Source organism: Opisthorchis viverrini (assembly GCF_000715545.1).
Source record: "Opisthorchis viverrini unplaced genomic scaffold opera_v5_49, whole genome shotgun sequence".
Lineage (NCBI taxonomy): Eukaryota > Metazoa > Platyhelminthes > Trematoda > Opisthorchiida > Opisthorchiidae > Opisthorchis > Opisthorchis viverrini.
Window position 1 is genome coordinate 2,072,059 of NW_008751705.1, and position 27,066 is coordinate 2,099,124.

General features: G+C 44.2%; 2 protein-coding genes across 2 annotated transcripts; one reads left to right on the plus strand and one right to left on the minus strand.

Moving 5' to 3' along the window:
• Positions 1 to 2,715: 2,715 nt before the first annotated feature.
• On the plus strand, positions 2,716 to 26,268 carry T265_03454 (hypothetical protein; the record flags this gene model as incomplete). The annotated part of the gene is made up of 3 exons (XM_009167938.1): positions 2,716 to 2,925; positions 17,373 to 17,483; positions 26,119 to 26,268. The coding sequence occupies 3 exons, from the start codon at positions 2,716 to 2,718 to the stop codon at positions 26,266 to 26,268; spliced, it is 471 nt and encodes a 156-aa protein (XP_009166202.1).
• On the minus strand, positions 6,579 to 21,790 carry T265_03453 (hypothetical protein; the record flags this gene model as incomplete). Its single annotated transcript, XM_009167937.1, has 8 exons — positions 6,579 to 6,953; positions 9,846 to 9,992; positions 13,659 to 13,836; positions 13,949 to 14,113; positions 17,687 to 17,967; positions 20,991 to 21,090; positions 21,587 to 21,648; positions 21,685 to 21,790. The coding sequence occupies 8 exons, from the start codon at positions 21,788 to 21,790 to the stop codon at positions 6,784 to 6,786; spliced, it is 1,209 nt and encodes a 402-aa protein (XP_009166201.1).
• Positions 26,269 to 27,066: the final 798 nt, after the last annotated feature.

A 27,066-nucleotide genomic window follows, 5' to 3' on the forward strand; every position in this document is an offset into this window, starting at 1 on the left:
ACCCGGGAACCTTGGGAAAAAACCTCGATCCCTTGTATCAATCCGTGAATCCGTGAAAAAGCATCCATTCAGTAAGGCTATAACAATCACACTGTATATTCAGCGCACAGTACAGGCCAAAATAGATTCATAAATATTTCTTCATGGCAATTCAATTTGTGTGGCCGACGACCTTGAGTGAAGTGCAAATTTCAAATCTGCGTCACCTCTCCATTAGGCTCCGAGCGGTCGATTAGTTGAATTTGCCTCTCTCTTATCAACTTCTATGGAGCAGCTATTGAGTCTGCTTTCGCTTGTAGTGAGTAAGGAGTGGCAACATTTCTCACAGATGAAAATGCAGCTAGATAATGCAGTACCGACCAACGGTTTGTTTCGCAAGCCACATCCCTCAGTGACCACTTAAGGCGTTCTCGTTGTCCCAGAAGTCCAACAAAGTTGGTAGCTTTGGAGGACGCATGAGCCACATTCGTCGCTCAACTTTTCTGGGACTGCTCTTCCATCCTTCTTCGACGAAATGTTTGCAACCGCCTGTGATTGCATTCTTATTAGGATCGTGTGATGCAGTCCTAAAACCATGTCCTATGTGGATCCACATCTCGTTCTCCGATCCGAATCTAAGTAACCCGTCAAAACAACACAGTATATGGGGCCGTTACCAATCGAACTTTTGCTTGTAAGAGTAACTAGTCCTTTGCACTCATTTACCGAGTAATTTGAGGTTGACCAGTGCCTGGTTGGTACTGGTAGGTTATTCAGCTTGGGGCTAGTGGGAGGAGTTCAGTAACATAGGAAAATCATCAGTTCGCCCCAGTTAGGTACAGTACAGATAAAGGTGGACGTTGGTTTGGACAATGAGCACAATGAGTACAAGTAAACTGCCCAGTTCAGGGCAAACTTTTCTAGGTTTCAGGAAATGGTGGTGCGCCTTAGGATCCAAGTCTAAATGCAAACGTCATCTGGTGAGAAGAGGTCACAGAAGAGCCTGAGTAAAATGGTCAAATAGATGCACTATATCTTGCTGATTATATCGCTATGCGAACGCACATTCACCTCAGTTCACACACCAGTAAGTTTTATTTATAGGAAACAGTTTGGGAACACTCGAACCGTTCCATATACTGAGGTAGCTGTCGTTCAAAACGAACCCGGCAGAAGATTGTACGATCCCCGTCAAGTATAACTGTTTTCATTCGATAAATCGATTCCAAAATTTAGTTCCTGAGAGGTTTAACTGCTTGTACAAACTCATCTCTATCATTTCTCTTTTTTCCTAACTACTGACTATTACTGTGGATACACGCATTTAAGAATTCCGGTTTATCTATCTGGCTCCTCTGAGGCGCACATCCCCCACTCTTTACACCAGAGGAAGGAATGTAATTCGAGAATCATCGCCAAGGTCATTCCACCGTCATTACAGAGACTGACGTAGCCATGTAAACTCCGACCAGCCACAAAGTGAGGAGACCTTGTTGATCTCAAGTGATTCAAATGAGTGGAACTCTGTTCATTTTGCCTTTATTGTTGCAGAGTGTGGATTGTTTGTGGAAGATTTTGCCGACACGGACCATTCAGACTGCAAAACGCCCAGTGACAGGAAGCATTTTTCTGAGGGTTGTTTCTGTCGAAGGCAACTGTTGATTTCACGGTGAAATGAATGCCAAAATTATTTCTTTCTTAAAAGCAATTCTTATAAAAAGGAAATGATGTAATTAACTTCCTTCTCTGCATGTTTTGGCTTTTCGTTAAAGTCAGACGAATCCTCCTCGGGGTGCTTTAATCTATGTTTGGTATTTTGCCTGATATTTACTTGAGTCTCGCACTGAACCTCAATAATGTGTTTTCGTGTCCATTTGTTTAGTGAAACTTCGGCCTCCATACTCAGGTCTCGGAATGGATGGTCACGTAAAGTAAACGCATGAGTTAACGAGGCACACAGAAAATAATTACTTTGCTACATACCAACATTTCGTTTCGTGGGGACAATCAGTTTTCTGTTCGCATGAATTCAGCATACAAAACACGAGTGTACTTTGGTTCCGAGTCCGGTCTGACTTTTCATTTTTTCGTGTGATGAATTAATTAGCGTTTCGTTCCGGCAAGTGAATCAGGTAAAGTCAATAAGTTGAGAATATCCCAACTAAATTCAGCGAGAATACTCACAAAGTTTGAGTGCGGTGTGCATGGTATTGATTAATTTAGTAGTTGAGAAAGAACACAACGTTTTCTGACTAAGCCTTACAACTTGCTGTCTCGGTCACCTCGAGCAACCTTCAAAAGGAGTGGAGTGAATACAATCACCCAGATGAGAAAACATGTTTCAATCGGTGCTAACAATGAGACTATCAATATTGTGTGAGCTACCCTCCTTAGCCAGGTGCACGTCTGGTTGTCTGCGTTGTGTACAGTTGATGAGACCACATGCGCATTTTCACGTTTTCTTTTACCATTGATCAGTCCTGTCCAAACAGCAAATATTTGTTGGCCCTAAATTCGGAATGGGTGGCTAGCATATCCACCCAGTGAAGTTCTGCTTATTCCGGCAGATTGTTTGGCGTAACTTGGCTTCATCGGGTCATAGTGTGGCACTCTGGCAGGAACTTTTGACAGACTGAATGTTGTCGCCCTTCTGATCAGGACTTGTCGATTGCCAATTTTGTCACAATTACACGCGACGGATTGCATTGGTGAGTGAACTCGCAGAGAAACTGTACCATGGTGGGAACTGAAAAAGTAATACGGTCACACGTGTATCCCGGTAGCGATGAAACGCAGAAAGAGAAGGAAATGGACGAAAATTTTCAGCGGACAACCATTGGTGGATTTCACAATTTCACTTTCTTTGGTATGTTCATCCTAAAAGCGGAAAGGGACGAAATGCTGGCCACCGGGCAGGGCTCAGCTATTGACTCTTTGGGCTGGTCGGTAAAGACGAGGAATTGATCTAACTGTCACCTAGGTGATCAGACTGCACATTACTAGACTTAAGGGAGCTCATTTTAGAAAAATTATGGCTGAGCTGACAATGGTCATGCCTCCTATCTCTTTGTTTACCCACCATCTATTGTTATTATAAATTAATGAAACCCGTTTTTGGCCATTTCATATTAGATTGTGAATAGTTGAATATACCATTAGATTATATAAGTACATCATGTAAATAAATCCTATAATATCACTTAGATACGTCAGTACAAACATTAACTATTGGAAATACAAATAACGAAAACGTTTATTCATGAGCGAAGTAAAGTATATTCTTTCGGTGCTTGTGGTCCTTGTAGACGTGAATGTTTCCAGATCGAACTTAAGAGGCCTGCAATGTTAGTCAACGAACCTGAGAATTTGTGCACTGCTGACTAAGAGGCAAATTTCATGATGTTAGCTTTCCGTTTCCAAAAAGCCCATAACATATGAATGAGAGTCTGTCGTTCTGCCTAAAGAGATCATTACAGAAGACTCCAAGTAAGTTTTATAATGATGATCACATCACCAACCCACCACCTATGGGCGAAATCGAAGCCGGTTGAAATCTATCAAAAGCTAAACTAATTCGCATGATGTCCTGCCAGCAGTATCTGGCAGTATTAGTGTTATCATCTCATAATCTCAAATAAGGATTACTTCGAAGTCAACTATTTCACGCAGGTCATCTGAACCCCAAGTCCGCAAATGTGCTTCATATATTCATTTCTGCTGCGACGGATTAAGCTGGTGCTGGCCGAAGCTTCAGCAGAAATTTTCACGAACGTCTCGCCCACTTAAATATGCTGTACAGTGTTCGTTTCATGCTTCGGTTGAGGCGATATTCAATATGTCGGGGTATAGTCCTTGGCAAAGTAACAGATCAAGACGCTATTCAACTGCATCTCCCGGTAACATCAAGTTGCAACTTGCGAAGCGATGTAGAGCTCCACAATGGTCTTTTATGCATTCCAGCCACGGTAATTTGCGGCTTCCAGAGGGTGACTATATGAGGCTCAAATACCCATTCAGGCACAAAACTGTACATGAACCACCCATTCAATTCGTTTGTCACCACACCAAGCACGACAGATCCGCCGATATCACAAATCCAGACGAAAGGAGACTCAAAGAGTGAGCAAATAACTGCAAGAAAACAGCTGCACAAATTGTACATTCAAGTCTGGTCTGAAATGAATTGAGAGATTTTAACACAAAAGTTTTGTTTATTCGCCTGCGCGTCACCGCACCAAGTTGTACCACCTTATGAACCCAAAATATGGCCACTTTTTGGGTGACCTGCCGAATAATAAATAAACATATAATGGTCAAATAAATAGCGGTCCGCAACACCCTTCTGATACACCGCTGTCATACACAACGCAAGCATAGGTAGAACCAATAGAGGAGCCTGGGTTGGGTTCTAATGACGGAGCTTCCGTTCAGTCATCCTGAATCCCCAGTCACTGAGCTATTCCAGGCCCAGTAGCTGACGAAGGGTAAAGGAGAAAAGCCTTGATATGGCTACCGAGAACAACAAAAAAGTCAATCAGCTTAAAGGCATTCATCAAAATACATGTAACCTTATGAAATTAGGCAAACTGCTCAACAAACTAACCCCCAGTCCTGATGGAGTTGACAGTGTGTGAGAATGGACACCCAGACTGAATTTCTCAGTGGTTATGTTCGGGCCAGTGTTTAAGCCACCTGAGCTTATTTTTCAATGGATAGAGTAAATGAGATGTTTTCTTTAGTTAAAGAACCATCTACTTAGCAACAAAATGCATACTGATACAACTTTTTCTGCCTTACAAGGATGTTGCTGAAGTCATTGGTGACGTTCATTGTAATGTTCTTAATTCCTCCTAAAAGTTGACAAGTCCGCGAGGAATCAAGAAGTGTCTTTAAAAGCGGGGACGTCCTCGAGGAGCTGTCCCTGATTAGAAATTTCCACTGTATCGATCTTGATTTTTGGATGGTGGTGAACCAATGGTTGAGCTCAAACAGCTGTTCCCATTTCAAGGATTGCAGCCACTCAACTGCATATCGAGTAGATATCAAAATGATAGAATTGTCACGCAAGCTGTTTCTTCCATCTACGCTCCCATATAGGTACGGGTCACCAAGAGTCCTGGGAGTAGCGGGGCACGATTTTGAGGTTACATACAAAGCTCACTGATATGCTACCCGTAAGCGCTGGAATACACCAAACCTAAGATAAATTAGGGTGCGCCGGCTAAAAACGAGCTGGATAGGGTGAACTATCTCGGAGTGCACGCTGTCTGACTTCCAAACCGAAACACAGGTTCATCCAAGCTATCAAGTTTTCAGCGATCCGATTTTTCCCTGCTCAAAGAACGGAATGAGTTGGGCAGTCAAATAAAAGTACGGCGACGAAGGGGAGTATTGTAAGTAGACCGTGAACAGAGGATTACGTGTATGTTTATGCTTCCTCCATGCACAGCAGGCCATATAGAAAAACACCGTCACACCAAAACTTAGATTACTGAGCTACTACTTGGGTTTAGAGCTTAACGTAAGTACGACGAACTCTTTAAAGAGTTCAGTGGAAAGAAGAAATCCGTCAACGGAAGACAAACACCGACCACTTTGACTCACTAAAACAACCAACTAAGTTGGCCTTAAAATGTTCTTCAACCATGTGGATCAAACAGGATATGGTCGAACTGGGACTGAAGTGCCAGATAGCGATGAAACGCGTAACTTCTGTAGTCTCTAAAGCCATATGATACTGTTAAATGTATTTCAAGAACTATCAGCGATATATTATGGATATATACAGAGAGAGACCGGCAGTTTTCAAGACATTTTTCGGAATACTCCACTCAACTCAAAAGTGAATGGTTGTGATCCCTATTTGATGAACATCTATCTTCGGTCAATCACGAATCAATATGAGGTCATGGTAACATTTATATGGTTTCTTCCGTAAACGTGTCTTCGACAAATATCAATATTTTAAGGTTAAAATCACAGGAGCTGTGGGTAAAAAGCAGAGAGATTGGTCCATTTTGCCTCTGGGTTTAGTCTATCCTCCGCCTTGTGCTCACTGGTCTTCACATTTGTTCTCACATTGTTGTCAACTGGTAGTATACCAATCTAAAGCCATCCCTATCCTCTGTATCTGAATTGACATGTTCGCACATTTAGACGTGCTGATTCACATGCGTCCGGCAAGCACTGATGTTCGAGTTCAAAGCCCGGTGTAGCAAAGCAAACGCACTGTTAAGAACGAAATTCGAGTCCGGTACCTCCACTCTTTGCTGTGCACTAACCAGGACTGGAGATATGTTCAAACGGTAGCGATGTGGATCGACATTCTACAAATCCTAAAGAATTTTGTAACCAACTCCTGTCATTTGGTAAGATAAGCACGGGGTCAAGACGAGATTTAGGCGGCTCAGTGACGGGACACGAATCGGGAATACGTTTTGACGCTAGCAGAACTGCTAGAGATAACACTGACAACGAGAATGCAGGACTGCGTCCAGCAAGTACGTCGTTGGAGTGAGATCTTCCGAAAACAATGCCAAGTAGATGAAACAGATGAGTAACGAAAGGACCGGAACGTTCGAAGGGCGGATAGACGGGATGCAAGAACGACAAAAGTTATATTATCCAAAAAGGCGTCAAACAGAAAATGAAAACAATTAGTGGAAAATAGCAAGATAAAAACACTATGATTATAATGTAGCTGTGTAAAGTAACGTAAGAAAGATGCGGCTGGCTACAAAGGCGCATGTAGCTGGAAAATTCATAGAAATAAACCATAAAAGTAGCATTCCGTTAGTGGTCCGTTTACTTTTTCGGACGATACAGAATGACAAATCGTAAACGGCACTGGGACTCGTTGTAGATGAGATATTCGCTATAGTAAAACCAGCTGTCGATATCACGTTGTACCGGTTTGGAACACAAAACGTTTACTGGGACACCGTCCAGTTGTAGTACTTTTCCGAATTTCGGGTCTAAAATGGGTAGGAAAAGGGAATGAGAAACCAAAGGTTGTGGGAAAAGAACGAAAATCACGGGCAATCATTTTATCTAGGTGCAAGCTTTTGCCCTAAAGCAATGGGAGGTGCTCTCTTCAGGCTGTTAATGCTGGTAAGCACGACGTAGTCAAGGTTTATTTGTGAACGATGTTCAACAAGCCTGTACACTACAGCTTGGGTTATGGGACAGTTAACCTGATTAAGGTACTGTACAAGGATCTCCGAAGTCCGAACTTGAAAAACCCAGACCGTGGAATTTTCCGGCAAATCATCATCAGCATCCTGGACAGAACATCATAAATGCTTCGCTGCCGTACTGGATAAAACTTCTACCTGTGAATGTGTCCCTTATCCACGTGACGGTTGCTTTCAACGAAAGATCGCAGACTAATCAGGTGTGGGACTGACAGTGACGCGATTGATCGAAAAGGCGACGGATGCAAGCGTCCAGTTGGGCAGATAACTAGGCTAATACGAAATGACACGTGCAAAAACAAGAAGCATGGATGAAAAATGAGCATAGGGACGTACTACAACACCTCGCACCCGTGTACACACACTGGTGCTGTTGACACAAGCTGACACACAAACATCGATCGGGGTTAAAAGTCGAGCGAATTAATCGTTGAATTAATCCGCAAATTCAATCAACCAACTAATCTGAATCTGATTTCAGAATGGTATGCGGTAAATCTGGATATCTCGATCGTAATAGGAGTATTGGCAACACGGTCGAAAGGGAAGTGTTTCATTGTAACGAACAGGAAAAAACGTTCTAGCTTAACTAGCTCCACTCAAACATACTCAAGCTTGAAAGCGATCGCAACCAAGCATCTATGGTATTCCACGATCTTCCACTGAAGAAAGACGCATCCAGAGGCACAGCACACAACAGGAAGCAGTTCCCACCAAATTCCTATGGGATTTACATCCATGGAGAGTCCTCAAACCACCTCCTTAGATATCCCAAAAGTTTGTTCTCTAAGGGGGATTTGACCCTAATCTAGGGAATACTGGAATCACTGCACAGGAAAGTAAGCACACTGCGGTGAATGGGCTCTGGTCAATGACATCAGTTAAGTGTTTCTCTGAAAAGGATGCGATCTTGAAGTTGCAAACTATGCAGTCTGTCCAGAAATCTAGAAAATTACGCTGACTTCTCTACGTACGAAGTAGGAAGCGTATTAAGCGAGAGCAACACATTTTCCTAATTCAGAATAGCGTTCACGCCTACCCAACAGCGAACTAATGATGTCTCCTTGAATGGTGAATTGCCAAGCTTGGTGAACAGATTGACAGTCAACAACTGCCTACAGTTCGAAGTCTTAACGGACCTCAGCTCTCCGTTCGACGAAAGTGGTTTGTGCACTCATGTAACACCATGCATGCCGACCATTGGTAAACAAACCTCATAAACAAGTCTAACCGATAGACCGATGCTGACTACGAAAGTGTATATCCGTAAACTAAAGTGTTTACCGTCAAACGTAGGCATTTCGACAACAGCAAATGAAGTTGGACAGTCACGTTTGGTCTGAAAACACCCAAAATCTACCACATAAGTCTATGGTTAGGAAGAAAATACACGTGGACGGTGTCGTGCATACTGTGGGTGGGGATCTAGCCGAATCGTTGCCTAAAATTCAACGAGAGGGAGAAATTGACATTACTCGATAAGCTTTGAGCTCGCCTTCGCATTGTACTGGAGGCCGGGTTGCTGATGGTTTTCAATCGATCGCTACCGCATTAGGTGATTTGCCAGCGGTCCCGGTTGGCTACTGGGTGGCCAAAGAGTTATAGGACAACCTTTTCTAATCCGCCCTTCCTCTGATGAAGTCAGCATCGCCAAGTCCATAAAAGTGCCAGTCGTGTGTAGGAAACACCTTGCTGCATTCACACTCCTATTGTAGACGACAGACCAATTCGCAATACAATCCGTCGTAGTATCGGAGACTGTTGTCGTCCATCTGGCTTCTCCTCTGTAGCTGTTCTAGAAAGGTTGAACCTTGTAAAACGAATTTTCAAACAATGTAACCGCGCCGGATTGTTAAGACACTCAGGCCACTAAGTCGGGATAATGACTTTCAGTGTGGGAACTGTGTGGATACAATGAGACTGGACTACCTTTTTTAAATCTACTTATCTGGCCCATCAGTGCGAGCATCAGCAACTGTGAATGAATTGCTTACGCGGCACCGATAATTTTCCAGTGGACACTGAACCAAAGGAAGTTACTAGTTCGTTGCGTCAGGGTGCGTCTCATGTGCAGCTCCTGTCTGCCACGATATGGTCTAAATCCACTTAGGCTGCTGTTCCTTGGTGAATGAATACACCTTTGACAAGAGCGTGGAACTATCCAGGACCAAAGTGGAAGCCGATAATTGCACAAAAACTATTTTCGAGGGCGAATCTTGGGATGGTTCGTGGGTTTTCGTCGAAGCTTTATGTATTTCGTATGACTAAGCACCGCTTGTCAAACGAGCTTCCGACAATGGTACCTTGAAAAAACATGAGTGGCAAAAATACTGTAATTCGTGTCAGTAGGCTAATTAGCTCATGACATAACTGGAGAGAAGTTTTCTGCGAAGCAGAACTTCAGATCGCAGAAATTCAATTCAATTCACTATTAGTCATAGGAGGAGGCCAAAAAGAGACAAACTCCGGGACTTGTCCCTTTTCCGTAGCGGCTTACTCTTCGAGGGATAAATGCATTTCGTTCGCTTGTGTTCAGACAGTTAGGGTGTCTTCCTAGTGGCTGTGGTGCTGAAGCTTATGCACGGAGAGTGAGATGACTGCTCAGCTTGTGAATCGAAATGAGCATACTGCATTCAGAAAGACAGTGAAGGCAAATATAAGCTGAAGTCTTACCCGGTTCAAATTTTCCCTGAGCAACAACACTGTCGAATCCATCAGGTGCTTTCCGAATAGAGCTGTCCGAATGAAATATAGGATGTTCCTTGCCCAAGGCGACTTCAGCTAAGAACATAATGCGATAGCCATCACTGTCGGCCCATCCTGAACGAGGGAAGGAGGAAAAGACAGGTCACACAGTAACAGACTCTGGAATTAAGTACAGCGAACTGGCCGAAGCAAATATTATCTCAAGGGATCACCTGTAACATAGGAAACTACGGGGGAAGAGGATTTTTGGTCTCTTTCTGGGGGATTCTACATTCTATCATTTGAGCTCGAGATGACTCAGTGATTAGGGTGTAAACTTACTGACCGAAAGTTATGGTTCAGGTCCAACCGCAGCGTCTTGGCTGCTCCTATCTAGGCTTGGGCAACCTGAGTGTAGTATAGCCCACGTGCTTCCTTTGGGTGTCACGGCAGCTAGGCAGCGTGCTATGGCTAAACAAGTATTACAACCACTTTACACTATACCGTTCAGTTCAGTCTACCAGCTGTAACCCACGCATCAGAGGTACGTTGATACCAGTTGCTACAGTTTCGGACACCGGAGAACGGGAAAGGGAATTTCATTAGACACTGTAGACGATTAGATCGTTAAGGCCCATCTCTGTACCAATATACAAAGGTGTTTCAAACCAAAATGGGATCAACATCATTGTACTTGTGTCGAAGATGTCAGTAACTGATTCCATTCAGCAACTTTCTGTAACGCACAAGCAAACGACGGGTAGGATGACTTTCACAGCAGACAAGGCCTTGGCCAGAAACTCGTAAACACACTCAGAACAAAATCGGGTAGAGTAAGATCCTTCTCCAAGAAGAAATCAACCCTTTCCTATCACTAATGCGGTCCAATGGAGGTGTCCCGTGACACGTTTCTGTTCATTTTTTTACGGAAGCCGCAGTAGAGGCAGTCTTGTCTTATGTCTTCCAACTGGAAGTAAGATCTCAAGCCTTGGTTATACTGATGGGAAGAAACAACCTATATAGGTAGAGTAATTTACATTCAACTGCTTACCAACTGACCCCATTTAGAGTCCCACCATCGAGATGCAGAATACTCGTCCAGGGTTGGTCAAAATCCGCAGCCATGCTATCCACTATAGTCATCACTTGCAATGGATGGGGAAGCATTGTGGCTGGTCGAGTCATAAAAGCCGGGAAGTGTTCCGAAACCTTCACCACGTGAAGTGGCTTCGAAACACCAACATTCGGCTTAAAGGCTGAGTCTGGAACATATCTATTCTGTCGGTACGGCTGTGGAAGATGACTGGACTGAGGAAATTCATGGATCGGGCGTCTGAAAGTCACTAATTACTATATATTTTAGTTGTTTGGTGAGAGCGGTATGTGAGAAAATTGGAGGCAAGGCGTCGCTTCTTCTGCAAGCACAGAAGGAAGGCGTCATCGGTCAAAATCGGTCCGTGGGTTGAGTCATGTGCTCAGGAAGGGGCCGCAATAAGCCTTCCTGAACAAAACTGAAAAGGTCCGCAATGTAGCCAACAATCAGGTTGCAAGCGGAATATGAAGGTTTAACCGTGTTTTATTGAGTTTATCCCTGATTCCATAGATACTTCAGTGTCTCGAATACTGCTTGTTAATTCATCTAAAGTTCAACACTCAGCTAGAAATAGCTCAACGGTAAAGGTGTAAAGCTGCTCATCGGAAAGCCGGTGGTTCGGACCGAACTCTGACTTCTCTATTGCTTCTGTCAAGGCTTGAGTAACTTGGCAGTACCTCAAACTTCGAGCTTCTTTTGGGCCGCACGGTAGCTATGCCACAGCTGGACGACTATTCCAGAACGAGTAGTGTGAGAAACCGCCGGTCGAACGAAAACAAACCCTCATTCCATAGCTGCCTTTCTTCGCGACAGTCATAATAAAGTATTTTCCGTCTTCAATAGTGTCGTGGATTATTTTGTATTCAGCCTAAGTACACGTAAAATTGAGATCCGAACTCTCTTTATGACTTTAGGATCTCGAACAGAGAATAGATATGATGTGTGTGGAAGAAAGCCATTCAATAGGGGCACACGTGGTGATATGATTTGATGTGATTGTTGTGGTGAGGAGAGTAGTTGGACGCCAGGTCTCTTGGACTGGACGGAGCAACAACACCCCCATTCTTACATGAGCTTGACCAAAAGTGTGCACATACACAAGCACACATCATCATCCGTTTCGGATCTGATTGTCACTAGGCTAACAGATCCCAAAGACACAAACATCACATGCGAGATGTGTTGAGTCGCATGTGTAATTGGCGTAAACTCGATGGAATAAGACCAGAGGGTGGATATATCAGAAAGCTCTAAAGTCATTGGCACACCCAAGTGATGGGACAAAACTGCAAGCCAATAGGGATAACTGAATATTTGAAACGCACAGTGAAAGGGGGCCTGGTAGTCAGGGCCACACATAACATCCAACCAAGATGCGCACATAACTAGCCAGTGTGTTAGCCTTTACTCAACCTGAAGAGTAAACAATAATCACAGATTAAGGTCTGCACCCTCGAACGTCCAGGGTTAGGGGGTCACTTGCAGGTATATGCACGGAATACACATACAATGCGATGCCATTCGGTGAGAAATTCAACGCAATGCAGTAAAACACATGCGAGATAAACGAAGGAAAACAGGGAAGAAACGTGGCCGAAAAATGGTATACGGCTCCTGGTCAATAAAGAGTGTGCTCACAGAAAATCACCTATATAGAACAGCTACCGGCTGAACATTCCGAAATGTTCAGAGTGTAGCAGGTGAACATTAGCAGATTTACACATGAAATGGATAAAATTCAATGCAATTAATGCGTGGCAAAATAAAATCATATATATAAAAAAACACTAAACGAAGCATGCACAGAAAACGACGAGGCAGTCCAATAACTGAAACCAAGAGCTTGAGATGGTACAGCATCCAGGGCTAATGTGCTCATCAGCTTCCTGACCAGTGAAGTGAAATCGCCAAACCCGGTGCAGACAACTAGACAGTCGAGACTCAGTCTATGTGAAGGGTACTCTGGGGGAGAGCTGGCCCAATTGGTTAGAGCGCGATTTTACTGACCGGAAGGTCCGTGGTTCGAATCCGACCTCCGCCTCTCGACTTCCCCTGTCTAGGCTTGGGCAACCTGGCAGTATCTCAGCCCTCGTGCTTCCTTCGGCTGGCATGGCAGTTGCAAAAGTTACCCAACAGTCGGTTCGATTTACACAGCGCTAGTCACGGGCCACTCCTAGCACCAGTGTAGGGTTAACGCTCCGGAATAATTGGAACAGGAAAGCGGTTTTTTTGCAGACGGATATAGAAACAACCTGGTTATCGAACCCAGTGGTGTCCATTTAGGAATAAACTGAAGGTTTGCATTACTGATAAACATCAAACCTGCTTGGCGTTTCTTAGGAAACCACGATTTGACTTTGTCTCCACGACGATGGTCACGGAAATCATTTCTAGTTCCGAAGCAGGTCTAATTACTTGATGACCCCAGGGACCTAGGGTTGATCTGGCAAACTTTAATCGTTGACGAGTCTCTAATAGGTCAGCTTGTCTGCTTATGGCCAACAAGCACAAACCAAACCGCATTTGCTGCAGATTCGGTTTGTTTTGTCTTCCATTTCAACAGCTCGCATCCTACAAGCGCCAGCTCTCTCTCTGCCACTAGTACCGAACTGACGAGATTGGAGGAAAGCGACCAGTCGAAATTAAGGAGAAAGCCGTACATGTTGAGCATACCAGTGAGGTCAAGTAAACCAACCAAGACAACTCACCGTAATCTTGTGACTTGTCAGCCGCAGATGCAAAGTAGATTCCCTTCCCGACCAGACCTCCGGAATGAGGCATGATACGAAGTCCGGATTTCAAAATAGCCGCAACGACCGCCACGTTTGTCCCGTGCCACAGTAATTTGTGATTCCCTGTTTTCAGATATGGTCGAAATCTGTCACCCTAGAAGAAAGGTAAAAACACGGCCATGAGTACGGAAAATGTCAAGGTTGGGTGTAGAAGCGCCATTTTAAAAAGTGAAAAAAGACATCGAAAACGACAGAGGCTGTATTACCTCTCTCTGGCGGTTGACACGCCAAACGTGCACAATTTCGAACCAGTCCCGTCCAGTTTCTGTGAAGTATTCCTCGACGAGACGTCTGTTCACATCCGACGCATTCAAATAGTCAAGATCACAATCCAGAAGGGAGTATTTCTCGTCTATCCAATGTTTCTTTTTCTGAAAATTCGCGAAAAGCACAAAACTTCAGAAATCGGTCACCGTTTCCCAAAATAGTTCAACCAGGAGCTAATGTACTAAACAAGGTGTTTCACATTGGATAGCAAAAACCAGCCCACCAGTGGGGCATCAATCCGCACAAAATTATCAGCAAGACTCGTCAGATGTGTTGATTTCGCATCGAATTTGATCGAACTAGCCAGTGGTGTCGCTTTTTAGCCACTAAGGGTTGGAACGGCACGAATGCACCAAACACCTCCCTTTGAGAAAAGGGAGCAAAACACAACCGGAGAGGGACACGGTACCATTGAGATGTCGTTTTGACGCCAGGATAGGCAGGGTTGGAGAGTAACAAGCTAAGTCACTTCATTAGACTGTGTCATCCTTCCACAGGACGGATGCCATACAGCCATACATGATGGAAGAAATAGTGACAGCTTGCCAAAGCCTAGACACTATTCGAAAAGCCGGAGTTGGGGCTCAACCAATCACGGTCTCCTGGCCAGGAGTGTCGCGCTGTAAGCACTAAGTTATCTGGAACACGTGTATGTAAAGGAAGTGATCCGTATGTCCAACCGCATGATTCAAGAGCTTTCTTCATGAGTAGATAGTATTCCAGGCCAACCCTAATGACCTCAAACTAAAGTCCAATAGGCGCTTCCATCCTAGGGCTGAAGTATTCATAAGCGGACAGAATTGTGGCGGTTGGATCTACCGCATGACATGTGCGTGCGTGATTTGCGACGTATTTGGACTTATGGAAAAACAGCTCAACACAGAGATGCAGTTCGTTGACCCATTGTTTTTCATCTGTTGACAAAACATCTGGGTCGTTGATCGAGACCAGTCGCATCTCCCAAGCACGAACATTCTCGGCTTTTGAAATGTGACGATTCATAGTGAGCACTGATGAAATAATCATAACACACTAAGCCTTCAAGTCACATCTCCGAAGTCCAAGGCCCGGATGACCAAGGAGATGCACTGAAAGAGGGAAACTCGAGTCTCGCACCCAACTCCCGTTTGCGTGGAGTAACCAGAATAACGGTTTCCGCAGAAGACTGTTGAAGAGCAACACCTAGATGTTTGAATATGTTTGGGACCGATTGGTTGGTAATCGTTTCAGAGAGGTTTGGTTTTATTCAACAACAATGTGTTGACACCTACGATGATAACGCGAATTAATAGGTTGCAACGCATTCCGGAGTATTATGATCGAGAAACGGCTACAAAAACAAGCTGTGTCAGGCTTTAGAACATCAACGATGTACAGCCTGCTCAAGGGAACTTCCAGGAAGGTACTGAGTGGATTGTGAAAAATTGAACGGAACTGCAGTGCGCGTCAGTGAGCTCTCGTCCAAGCTACTACCCAGATGTTGTGTTTTGAAGGAAGTATTTTTTTTACCAAACACGCGAGTGAATAAAGGAGTTCGGTTACTGTCGTCGCGGTTGGTGGTGCGTATTATTATGATGCGTACCAAGCCGACAAACCTACTGTCTTCCCGCATAATCTCTAGTAATACGGTCTCGAAGGCTCCACTCAAACTCAAGAGGAGGGAGACAGAAATAAGAACCAGTATTCCGGCACACAAGATGCTCATCAACGCAAGCCTTGAAAAACTAATCCGGAGTATGTGAAGGGTTCATTTAAATATCTTCTACGTCTTATAAATGACTAAGACATGGGTTTTCCGAAGTAGTTGTATACTCTACTGGGTATGTCGGCTTCTAGTGGTTTAAGGAGCACAGAGATACTGCTTTAGAAAGTGTGGTGTTGGGAATCTACAGGATATATCCCCTTCTTCAGGATGACAGAGCTTGGTACCTCCAACACAAACCATATGAATGGTTTGCCAGGCTGCTTTTCTAAAAAAAGATGAACGTTGCACCGTGAGACCGTCCACGGTTTTCCAGTGCTAGTTTGTCTCAGAGTTTGTTAATTCTAGAAACTATGCGGATCAGAGAGTTAGTCGTGTCCCAGAGAACAGCGGAGTACCTACGATCCTGTCTCAGAGTCATAAAAAACGAGACACACGACCGGTGCGAGCGAAAGCCACCAGGGAGATACCGATCACCGACTTAAGTCAGTTGAGACTTATCCAGTGCAACCAAAGTATTCAGAGGTTAACACCTAAACACACGAAGTAGGAAGAGCAACCGCGAGGTGGCTACACCAACCTTAAATCTGCAGGCACGCATGAGCCATTCGTCACAATATACAAATAACGCTCTTAGAGGGTGACCGAAAGATTGCACTGAGCACCGACAACTTCACGTTCTAACCAACAGAGTGAAAACAATCGGCTCTCCAACCTTGCAAACCAAATATGCCTGTCTGATGGGGCTGTTAAAATCATCGCTAGTCACTGGCAACAACAAGCCCGACAACTATTTGGCAATATGACGCACATACGGACAAGTTTGGTTCTTCAGTCGCTGAATTTGAATCTGACAAAAATCACTGTTTGCCTCAGAATCACTCGGACCCCGAAATGGGCCTCGAGTGACCGCATTTCATCTAACGGGCAGGGACGTACACGAAAATCCATAGGAGATATACAGCGATATTCGAGGTTGAGTAAGCATAATTGTCTACGAGGGCAAACAGGTTAAAGGGTACCACTGTTAAGGAATAGCAAATCTGGGTAAGACTGAAAGAAATTCACAACAGACACTTGAGTAAACTTTGAACGATCGCTTCCCTGAAGCACTTCCACGCATAGCACATAAAGAACGATCATAACCACACTGAATGAAAAGGCCGCGAACAGATGCAACTTCTCATATTAAACAGAGTGGCCTATTGCACCAATTACCAGTAAAACAATTAAGCCAAGTTTTGGGTTAAGTATGAGCGTACCCACAAAGTGAGATAATGAAGTACACCCAATGTTTTGGGAAATGAACTAGCTGACAATGGTCTCTCATGTTTTCGTACATAAAGTTATATCTAACATCTCAGGAGCTTACATCACAGCTTCAACTCTACGACCTTCACACAAAGTGGTACTTTTCCACAAACCGGTAGGCCATCTGGAAGGGGCCACTTTCCAGTTTATTCTCTATTCTGTACCCGTCCGTTCTTTTAGTTATCCAGTTCAGCGCATGTTGCCGGATCAAATTGATGGACTCTGAGCCTCGAAAACGAGTCAGCTATTTAAACCAAACACCATATTACTGCGGAAGTCCAGGCAGGACACACAGAAGTTAAGTATTACGGCAATTAAATCTGATTACACAGCTTTAATAATTTGTGCAGGTCTATTTCAGCTACGGCAATACATCCAGTTCAGATAAACCACAACATTCCATCACACACTCTCAAGAACTGCCTAATAAACCTGGATACACAAGAAATGCTATTATTCTGGTGAGTAGGTACTTATTGGTCACCACTGTAACAAAGGAACACTTCGTCGAGGATGCGTTTCAGCATCGTCCGAAGTTGCCCCATTGAAGACAGAGCACTGTACCGATTTAAGTGCACACGATCAATGCTGCACGCAACGGTTCACCCGCACCAGACTGTTGCATAAGTGAGGGTGCATAATCAAAACAAAGCAGTCAACTTACTTGGTTTCCCTTAACTCCCTCCTTCTGCATGGCCTGTGCCAACGCAACATCTGACAAAGTGTTCAGCATATCAAACTTGGACGCCAGTTGTTCCTTAGTATCGATCAGTGGAGGACGCGTACGGCCAAAATCGTGCGGCATGATGGTATAGAATCGCGAAGACAAGAAAGTAACATCACCTTTCTTTTTTCCCTCTATCACGCCTTCCAATTCATCCAAAATTTCGTAAGCATTGGCTATTTGTTTTGCACTGAGCTTCCCGAGTGGCATTTTCTTTAAATCTAGGGAACAAGATAGCATCATTCGAGATCGTCGGACGTAAGGCTTGGTGAAAACCTGACTATGAAAGTATTTTCGTTCATCTCACTCAACTCTGTCTCCGATATAGCGGCTTCGGAAATGTTATTATCCTTAGTGCTATCGAGAGAACAATATATCGAACGTATACAATTCACGTGGTGCGATTAGAACCAGACAGGCCTATGAATAAGTTGATTTAAAGAGAGAGCAATACGGAATACTTTCCACAACCTGATGAGGTGTCATTTTGGGCAACCTCAAAACCGAGCAGGTTCCCGGAAATGACGCCGGTCAAGAACATGGTTAGTCTCCATTCCAGAATTTCCAACTGCGGCTTTCAGTCAGTAAAATGGACCACTTTGGTATCTAACTGCCATGACACCCGAAAAAAGCATGAGGGCCGAAATACTGCCATGTAACCCAAATCTAGATAGGGGTAATCGAGAGGCAGAGACCGGGTTGGAACCACGGATCTTCCGGTCAGTGAGTTGGAGCCTCAACCACTGAGTCATCTCGAGCTTTCATTTAGTAAAACCGCCATTGCAAAACGGTAAAGTGCGAAGACTGAAAGCTCGAAAGCTGGAGTCCCGGTCCTACTTTCGTGAGTTATGTGAGAGATAAATTAGCCCGCCAGGAAGATCCAAATCGATCTATTTCTGTCACTCGATATAACATCGTCACAGTGAGGTTTGAATGAGTGTGGTGGAATTATGTTCCAGGCAAAATGTATGAGAACATAATGAAACGTTTACGTTTGACTTGCAAAGTAGACCTGATCTTAAACAAAATTTCCTTGTCCCGAAGTTTGAGGGGATTGAAATGGGTCCAGTAGGTCAGCAAAAGCGCACAGAACATGAGAAGATAAGGGAACTGATCTACAAGTTCTCTTTAAAGATCCTTAGTGCTATCGAGAGAACAATATATCGAACGTATACAATTCACGTGGTGCAATTAGAACCAGACAGGCCTATGAATAAGTTGATTTAAAGAGAGAGCAATACGGAATACTTTCCACAACCTGATGAGGTGTCATTTTGGGCAACCTCAAAACCGAGCAGGTTCCCGGAAATGACGCCGGTCAAGAACATGGTTAGTCTCCATTCCAGAATTTCCAACTGCGGCTTTCAGTCAGTAAAATGGACCACTTTGGTATCTAACTGCCATGACACCCGAAAAAAGCATGAGGGCCGAAATACTGCCATGTAACCCAAATCTAGATAGGGGTAATCGAGAGACAGAGACCGGGTTGGAACCACGGATCTTCCGGTCAGTGAGTTGGCGCCTCAACCACTGAGTCATCTCGGGCTTTCATTTAGTAAAACCGCCATTGCAAAACGGTAAAGTGCGAAGACTGAAAGCTCGAAAGCTGGAGTCCCGGTCCTACTTTCGTGAGTTATGTGAGAGATAAATTAGCCCGCCAGGAAGATCCAAATCGATCTATTTCTGTCACTCGATATAACATCGTCACAGTGAGGTTTGAATGAGTGTGGTGGAATTATGTTCCAGGCAAAATGTATGAGAACATAATGAAACGTTTACGTTTGACTTGCAAAGTAGACCTGATCTTAAACAAAATTTCCTTGTCCCGAAGTTTGAGGGGATTGAAATGGGTCCAGTAGGTCAGCAAAAGCGCACAGAACATGACAAGATAAGGGAATTGATCTACAAGTTCTCTTTAAAGTCGACTAGGTAGAGTGCTAATCTTAAGATAAACCAAGCGACGTCATTTATATAGATCAGGTTTGCTCAAGGTTCACTATTCGCAATCTCCATATAGCAGTAACCCAAACGGGATCGTCCCGAAGTAAGACTGCTCGCATGGAGGGGTCACATATACCCGTTCGTCGTAGTTTCGTTCAAGAAGGGTCTGCTGGACTTCCGTTTGGGGCCAAGAAACGGGTGTGCGGATAGTGATTTACGGACAAATTACCCGTCTTTTGGTCAGGAGCTTAATCTTCAGGTGACAGTCACCATGCATGTCCCAACTCCAAACTAAGAGGACCGGAAGACTGTTTTTGACTGATATCGGTTGCCTCAAACGGAAGGAGATACTCCGTGGATGTTACCCGGATACCTTTTAGCATAACTCACTGGCATACGATGGTACATAAGCAACGAAACCGCAGAATTTCAAGTGACAAGTGTGGATCTGAAATTCAGAGTGAATGTTTAAAACTCTCAGTTCACACAGTCCACAATGGCCCATAAGATGGATTAACTGATCGTGCACTCAAAACATAAGTTATGGATGGTAAAAAGTCGGTCACCCAGCCTAATTTGGCTTTGCTGGTGCCGTGAGAAAAGCCGATTACATTACAGACGGTGCTAGATAGACTGCTATATATGTAGCGAACCGGATCTGAAGGATCAATCGCAATACGGAGCCGGTTGACAAAGAAATCGCGAAGACTCTATCGACAGATCCAGGGGTATCATCAACAAAAACAGCTGGTTATTATACTACGACCGTCAAATGGTCAAGCTTATTGTAAACTACACTGGGCTGAGTACCCAATCACACAATATTTGTATAACTACCAAATTAGGTAGAAAGAATCCTTAGATGACTACTGATGGACCTGCAACTGAAATAGAGATATTGGAAAGCCGATTATTCTTCAACGACCTATTTCCCACGGCATGGTTTCCTCAGAACGATCAAGAACATTATGTATTCACGTGGTTCCAATGAAAGTTCACCATGTTGTTCCACCTGCTTACTGATTTCGTGAACACAACGCGTAACTTGAGGCCATGTATGGACACTATGATAGCGAGAAATTCTACAACACAGAATATACACCAGTCGAAAAGCCATGCATCGATTCTTGCTTAGCTACCATTTGGATGGAGTGCCACATAGGTTTGCTGGTTCTGCTAGATACAAATGATGAGCTATCAGTTTAATCCAAGGATTGAAAGATATGACAACAGAACGACCCAAGCCAACGTGGCGACGGAGTGCAAGTGTTCAACACCTTGTGACTGCTTGTGGATGACGTACCCAAATTCAGCGCACGCATGGCATGTTCAAAAGTTTCGGCGCTGAATATCCGCCGAACAAATCCTTGCGTGGCTTCATCTAATAAGGACGGAAGGCAATCCTGAAAAAACAAGTGTGGTTCACATAATGAGCACCACTTAATTCATCATTCACAGAGGTCTGTTGGATGACGGGGACATCGTCTGGTTCTGAAGCGTCAACCACATCAACAATGGAGTACTTTCCCGGACGGAATTTAAAATTCATTCGCTCGTCCCATTTGTTGGCAGTTTTGTCCGTAAATTTTTTCTCGAACGACGTTATGGCCTGTCCGAGTTGATCGAACGGACCAAGCGTTGCCGACTGTCCAGTTTCACCCTGAAACCGATGATACCCGAGGAAAGAGCCGAAAATTGTGAGGACTTACCACACGACCCCATCGCGTCCAAACGACGTACCTGATTGGATTGCTTTCCAAAACGATTAGCTGGATAATGTAAAATTTATTATTGTTATTCTTGACATCTGTTTGGTTCAGTGTGCAATCATAATCCTCATGAACCCTGCAAGTAATATTCTGAAGAACAGGGCACCATTGTGTTAGAGTTAGAACTTACTCCAGCCACACAAAAGTTCTTATCGACCTTGTGGGTCTTCTTATCCTCAACTTTTTTCAAAGCTTATAAATACTAATGAAAAGAGTGAGTATGAATACCAGAGAGCTTTTTCTTCAGAGTGAGCTTTTCATCAGTATCATCGTCAGTTTTGGCTTGCTTCACGGAAGTCTTGACTGCAGACGTGACCTTACGCTTTGGCGGCATTCTATAGGTCAGGAAAAAGAGAAAATCTAGGTTTGTTTGATGGTAAATCGAGTGGAATGAACAGGAATAATTGGAATTGTAAAGTGTTTTACTTCGACACATCTCCTGAAGTGGTGGTGCGGTAACCGAGGTACTACTCGATTTCTTGATTCCATGAATGCCATGGGCTCGGAGGCGTGACCCTCACATATTTCTGTTGAACACGATAACCTGGTAGGATCCTTCCGCAGTGTTCTCAGGGAAACTAAAATTCTGAAGGACTTTTGGTCAATAACAGGGACAGCGGTGGACCTATTCTTCTTAGTCCATAACACTGCATCACCTCGTTTAACCGGAAGAAAGCCTATCTTCCGGGAGTGACTACCGGAGCTACCCAGGATAGCGATTAGGATGCCAAGAACTGTCGCATCTGAATGGGCCCACTGACAATTGATCTACGGTGACCAACATTGTTGACGCCAATTGGCACGAGCCAAGTCGTAATCCCAAGAAGTGTTTTCTGCACTATTTCGAATAAGCGGCCCTCAGAGACATGCGCAAATCTTACTGTAAAATGTTGCATCCTTGAAAATTCACCTCTCTAAGGGTTGCCAAACACAGCAACAGGGTAGAGTAAGCAAACGCTACCGACCTGAGCTTACAGGTTATCTTTGGATTGTGGTGCAGACGAGTTTGGACGACCGCTTTCACACGCTTATTTGCCAGCAAATTTTGTCCACTGGGAAGTACGACTGCTTTTGTCCTCTTACCTGTTCGTCTGGTTCAGGAACTCCTAAACAGCATCGAGGCCGAATAATGCTTTGAATTGATTATCAGAGATAACGTAATCTCACATAACTTATTCTAAGGCCCAATTACAAGTCAAGAAACACGAAACACCCATAAAGCAAAAAATAATCTCGGAACAAGTTGTTCGGGAAGTTGTTGGCAGTGTGAGAAAATCTTGGAATTTTCGACGGAGATTTCATCTTATGAGTAAAGTTAGTCTGTCTTGAAAAACCAAGAAGTACTGTACGGTTTTCCCCTTCGTTGAGAGTCATCAGCAGTGCTGAGTCATTCGACCAAGAACGGCTAACGAGCGGTGTGATAAACTCACCCTCAGACAGGATATAGCGCCAATCATCCTTAAACCACGGAATTGACATCACGTTTTGACTGGCTCCTCGAATGACGACTTCTCATATTGAGGTTTCACTCATGTTGTGAAAGCATCCTTCTTCTGAGCTACTTGATTTGCTCATCATGGCTCAACAAACGGATCACCCACACTGATTTGGGGGACCCTGCACACTTTCATGCCTTACATTTTTGATGAAAGGTGGCAACATTACTGATATGTATCATCCCCTCGGGATGCTTGTTCCGGTGACTAGTCGGCGAAATGACTGTGCCTCAATAACAAGTGAGTTCTCCTAGTTCCCACTTTAGATAAGTCGTTATTTAGTCTTGTGTCCAAATATCATTCGACTGGAGTTTCGCCCCCGTGTCGGATAAGCCCTCCATCACCCTGAATACCTTAACAATAATGCCTGGAAGAGTTCTGTGTTGCACCAAAATAAGTTGAGTTCACTAGTCCTGGATTCGTCGCTTTTGGCTTCCAGATTTAGAAGAAACTTCACGGAACGTCGTGGACCCTAGCAAGGAAATTCCTCTTAAAATATGAAACCCATATCTGAACCGCATATCAATTTTGGACGAAAAAATGCCCCATAAAGTAGTAGAAGGGTCTTAATTTTACAACCGAACACCCAGCCCAGGAAACTTTTTGGCAGTCCCTGCATATTGTTCACTGGACTTGAAGTCAGGGGCAAAATATGTCGTCAAATATCGTACCTAACTAACTTTTCTCGGTGTTGAAATATTGATCACTGATATGGATGAATGATACCAAGAGCGCCACCCCGTCCTTACTCTAGACTTGACAATTCGTCACATTGTGTGGTAGCTTCTGTCTGTTGTCCGTTGTAGGAGATAACGCAGATCCTGTTTCCGTTGGTTGACAAGTACTTTTCAATCAATCATCATCGACAGCATAACATTAATGCCTCACACGGATGCTTCACTGCTGTAAAAACGTAACTTATTTGAAAGTCTTGTTCTGGAGAACAGAACTGAAAGTACCGAGCCCTATAGGACCCCGTTAGTCAACAGTTCAGCTGTTGAATAAGCCACCTCTGCTATCATGACAAACCTGCGTTCCACTGGAAAATAATTTAAGCAACTACCCAGTGAGTGAAATATCTCATGAAAATCAGGTGCAACCACTGATTCACTGTGTCGAGGGCTTACTAAATGAAGTTAACAGAATCCAACGTTTTTGCCACTGTCACCCCTGTTTGTTATTTCATCCGTTAAAATCGCCCAGGAATGCAGTTCTACGAACCTGCCCTGGGTGGTACAGACCAACTGATTCTCAGTTAGGTGTCGGAAACTTTGCCTACTACCATTCTTAGGAACTGTTTTGGAACCCTTGATGTGAGGCAAACAGATCGGTAGGCGGATAGGTTCTCTTCACTACCCTTTTCATGAATTGCCAATATAGATCCTATCTTTCGGTCTATGGGAACTATGTCTTATGTGGGGACAGTGAGTAATTATTTAAGGTGGACAATGCATAACAGTATAAGCGGTTTCAGCAAATCGTGATAGGTACCAACTGGACCTGGCTCCTCACACTTGTGAGCCGGGAAAAGAAGGTCGGATTACTGCCCACTATTCTTAGTAATTAAGGAGTTCCCTCTGCGTGATGCGCAAAACTCCAACGCCGAAGTCATTGAAAAATGCGGTACTTTAATATAACACTAAGTGTCAATGTATTTACGTGCTGGAAAGCGCAAGAAGCCTCCGTCAAATGCGCTAGTGCGTGTCAGATATGCTCTCAAAATCCAGAGCAAATGGTTACATCGACGAAACACTCAGAGTGAAGAATATACCCCCACATATTTACGAAACCACGGCTACTAAGAGATAACATCACTATCGTCAACATCATTGACAGCAATACACCAGTAATCCATACTGATGTTTAACTGCCATAACATAAATGAATAAATATGTGACGCTCACGAGGGAAATCCTGGTCCAACGGCAGTCTTGGTGAAAGTCGCCGCATTAATTTCATTTTAACCCAACGAATTACCACTCTTGTAAACACAGCCACTAACTGCTTTGGCGACTGGTATGTGTGAGTACATTTCACGGTAAAATTCCAGAGATCAAGGAGAAATCGCGTTGTTCACTGTCATCATCATCATCATCGACAGCATGACATCAGTGTTTAACACCGATGCATCACTGCCGTACAACCATGACTTATTTGAGAGCCTTATTGTAAAGAAAAGAGTAAAGGTGGATGGGTAAAGGACTTAGTGCCAGCTTACCATAATCATTCCCCGGTGCCTACACCTCCAGACATTCACTCAGACAATCTGGATAGAAACTGACAACAAGAACGCCAATGACATCGGTTGGCAGCCATATCTTGTAGTGTCTCCAACCAGGCACAGTGAGGATCATGCGGTCCCATCCTGGAAGGCGAGTAGCACCGACAGCACCCAAGCGTTTCGTGATCTCCTTCATACTCCTCCGCCAAGTCAAGGGTTGGTCACCTCTCTGTTTACGCCACTCTGAATTGGGCATAGAAAACAGCACGCTCTTCGGCAAACGATGGTTCGGCATACGCAACACATGTCCCAACTAATGCAGCTTCTGGTGCTGGACACATTCTCCAATAGAAGTACCCATTACACAACCGAAAACACGCTTTCTAACTGCCTCGTTACGGATTCGCTGACACCAACCCACACGAGCTATGGTTCTGAGACAACGATTGTCGAACACCTGAAGACGTCTCAGGTCCGCTGCTCGAATAGGCCAAGTCTCACAGCCATACAACAAAACAGCCCGTACTGTAGCTTGATACACACGTCCCTTCAGATTCAGGGATAAACCATTCTGACGCCATAGGTGTCTCAAGTTAGCAAACGCGGCCCGAGCCTTGCAGATTCGTGCATTCACCTCATCTGTCACACTAAAATCAGAACTAATACAACCTCCAAGATACGTAAAGCGCTCCACAGCTTCCAGTATTGTGGAAGTGCGCACATCCCGAAAAATTAACGCGGCTATAGACTGAACCAAAAATGGTCTACGGAGACTTATGGCTGCATTCATCAATCACTGTCCGGGCAATTTTGGACGTCATCGCTACACCTTACGGCTCGCGGTAAGTGCATGCTAGCGGCAGAAACTACATGTAGCGTTCGAACAACTGCTTTGGACTGTGCAGTCTAGAAAACGTAAATGTTCCTACTACTACTCTCTCTTAGTGCGACTGCACTCAAAGTTTGAGTACAGGCCCGGCTCCCATTCTAAGAGAGGAGACTTACAGTCTGAAAAGGGTTCGAGGGAAAATGAGCACTGATGAGAAGAACAGGGCACCCGAGTTGTTGATTCGAATCAACCACCAAGCAGCCTGATTTCTAAGTTTTTCAGCATGGACCCAAGATACATGGCGCCAGGAACAACATCGATGTTATTTCTTAAAAATGGTGCCATTGCTAAGGTACTCTTCTTTACAAGATACTATCAGGTTTCTTGACAGTCAACCACAGCGCAAAAGTCAAATTGAAACAAAAGAAATTGGAAGATCCGAGCGCGAACATTTTCGGATATGAGGTGAGGCTTATTTCTAGGCATCAAAAAATGTCGACTTTCTGCTAACCCTATACTGAAGGAAGTAATCATAAGGAGGTGAGTAAAGGAGATCGATGGAGAGCATTTTAAGGTACGTGGACACGTGCAATGTTAAGTTATGCACTAAAGAAACGTCAAAATGTACATACACCACGTGAGGTACAGTGAAATTTCCTGGAATAAATCCTCTAAATTATTTTGGATCACTTTTTCGCTTGCTTCATCCATCAACCTTTGCTTAATTTAGGGGGATTAGACACTGAAGTTGCAGGGCTGGTGACCTGCAGTCTGGACCGGGCTACGAGAACTTCAAGGCCATGAAAGATCCTATAAAAGCCGGTGAGCAGCTACAATAATCTCTCCCTCCATCGTATCCCGCGCTGCATGGGTTACCACGATGCTGAACGCGTTTAGTGGTATATCAACCACGGCAACTGTCGAAACCAGGTACATCGTATTCCAGAACGTTACCGGGTAAGCCTTCGCTGTCGTTTAATATCTTGAATGTATACCAGGCACATAGGAAGATGAAATCAATGTAACGAGGCAGATGCTATAGTACTCTCGGTCGTGTCGGTCTT